Here is a 2249-nt window from a genome sequence, read left to right as displayed (position 1 = left end):
GAAGAAAGAGCCTCTGAGTGGAGAAACCAGAAAAACTATCCTTAAACTTTCCCATTTGCTCCATTAGACAGTTCTGCTATTAGCTGGACCAGGAAAATTCCATTCATTCAAATATGGATAATAAGGAGTAAAAATGGCTATGTCAATGAAATGAGATTATAATTGAAGTACACACGGTCAGACACACAGGAAACCAAAGGAAAGAAAAGGATATGAACTACAAATGGAAGAAAATTGGGAAATAAAGAAAAAAAAAGCATTTCAGAAATTTAGACTAATAAGAGCAAAAGGGAGAAAAGACACTGGAGAACAGTAAAGAAAGTGAGGATATAAAGTATAAAAGCAAGAAAAAAAAAATAAAATTTAACAGAAAAAGAGGGGCTCCTGGGTGGCTCAGTTGGTTGGGCATAGTATTTTGGCTCAGGTCATGATTTCAGGCTCTGCACTCAGCAGGGAGTCTGCTTGAGATTCTCTCTTTCCTCTCCCTCTGCCCCTCTTTCACTGCATGAGCACTCTCTCTCTAATAAATACAAAAATCTTAAAAAAAAAATTAACAGAGCTCTGGGTCCGAAACCTTGAGCAAAGATGGCGGCGGCCAGGTGCTGCAGGCTAGCGCTCCGCGGACCGGGGCTGTCATTGCACACTGCGGCCGAGGCCGCCGTCACGGCTCCAGAAGTGGCCGGCCCCGATGTCACGGCGGCCCCCGTCGCGCGCTACCCGCCGATTGTGGCCTCCCTGACTGCCAAGAGCAAGGCGGCACGGCAGCGGCGAGTGGAGCGGTGGCAGGCGACGGTGCACAAGGCCTTGTCGGTGGACGAGAAGCTGCGAATCCTTACCAAGATGCAGTTCATGAAGTACGTGGTTTATCCGCAGACTTTCGCCCTGAACGCTGACCGCTGGTATCAGAGTTTCACCAAGACCGCGTTCCTGTCGGGCCTGCCGCCGCCGCCAGCCGAGCCCGCGGAGCCCGCGCCCGCCCTGGACCTAGCGGCCCTGCGCGCCGCCGCGTGTGACTGCCTCCTGCAGGAGCACTTCTACCTGCGGCGCAAGCGGCGCCCTCCCCTCTACCAGGACCGCGAGGCTATCGCCTCGCCGTTCCTGGATCAGCTGGTGGCCACCCTCATGGGCCTGCTCAGCGCACACAACCCCGCCCTGGCCACCGCCACCCTCGATTGTAAACGCCCAGTTCACTTTTACTGGCTGCGAGGTGAAGAAATTATTCCTCGTGGTCATCGGAAAGGTCGAGTTGATGCTTTGCGATACCAAATAAATGATAAACCACACAACCAGATTCGAATATCCAAACAACTCCCAGAGTTTGTGCCACTGGATTATTCTATACCTGTTGAAATCCCTGTTATAACTTGTAAGCCAGACAAACTTCCCTTATTCAAACGACAGTATGAAAATACCATATTTATTGGCTCAAAGACAGCAGACCCATACTGTTATGGTCACACACAGTTTCATCTGTTACCTGACAAATTAAAAAGGGAAAGGCTTTTGAAACAGAACTGTGCCGATCAGATAGAAGTTGTTTTTAGAGCTAATGCTATTGCAAGCCTCTTTGCTTGGACTGGAGCACAAGCTCTGTATCAAGGCTTTTGGAGTGAAGCAGATGTTACTCGGCCTTTTGTCTCTCAGGGCGTGATCACAGATGGAAAATACTTTTCCTTTTTCTGCTACCAGTTAAATACTTTGGCACTGACGGCACAAGCTGATCAAAATAACCCTCGTAAAAATATATGTTGGGGGACACAAAGTAAGCCTCTTTATGAAACAGTTGAAGACCATAATGTGAAAGGTTTTGATGATGATGTCCTGCTCCAGCTAGTTCACTTTCTACTGAACAGACCAAAAGAAGACCAGTGACAGCTGCTGGAGAACTAAGAAGAAACCATTGACTCAGGACTTCGGGAATACTTCAGCTCCACTGAAGGAAAAATAAAGGGAGTTTCAATGATGAAAAAAAAAAAAAAAAAAAATTAACAGAAAAAGAGAAAGAAATGAAAAGTCTTAGAAAAGAATTTAGAGGGCAAGAATATACTAACATACCTATAACGGGAGAACCAATAAAAAGAAAAGAACAAAGCTATGATAAGCTCAGATAATCTTATATGATATATGAAATTCTCATTATTTTAGATGCATTAATGATATTTTGGCTATCTCTGAAATGCTCTGAGTTTTTAAGATACTATGCTAAAGTTTTAGGCATAAAATGCCCCAATGTCCCAATGTCCATAATT

General features: G+C 45.7%; 1 protein-coding gene across 1 annotated transcript; it reads left to right on the top strand.

The window, feature by feature from the left end:
- The first annotated feature begins 585 nt into the window (after positions 1 to 585).
- Positions 586 to 1964, top strand: LOC113925695 (28S ribosomal protein S30, mitochondrial-like). Its single transcript, XM_035726393.1, has one exon. The coding sequence runs from the start codon at positions 586 to 588 to the stop codon at positions 1870 to 1872; it is 1287 nt and encodes a 428-aa protein (XP_035582286.1). The 3' UTR covers positions 1873 to 1964.
- The last annotated feature ends 285 nt before the right edge of the window (positions 1965 to 2249 follow it).

The sequence above is a fragment of the Zalophus californianus genome, chromosome 2, assembly GCF_009762305.2.
Source record: "Zalophus californianus isolate mZalCal1 chromosome 2, mZalCal1.pri.v2, whole genome shotgun sequence".
In the NCBI taxonomy this organism is placed as follows: domain Eukaryota; kingdom Metazoa; phylum Chordata; class Mammalia; order Carnivora; family Otariidae; genus Zalophus; species Zalophus californianus.
The sequence above is the reverse complement of the archived record's forward strand: the minus strand, read 5'-3'. Positions and strand labels throughout refer to the sequence as shown.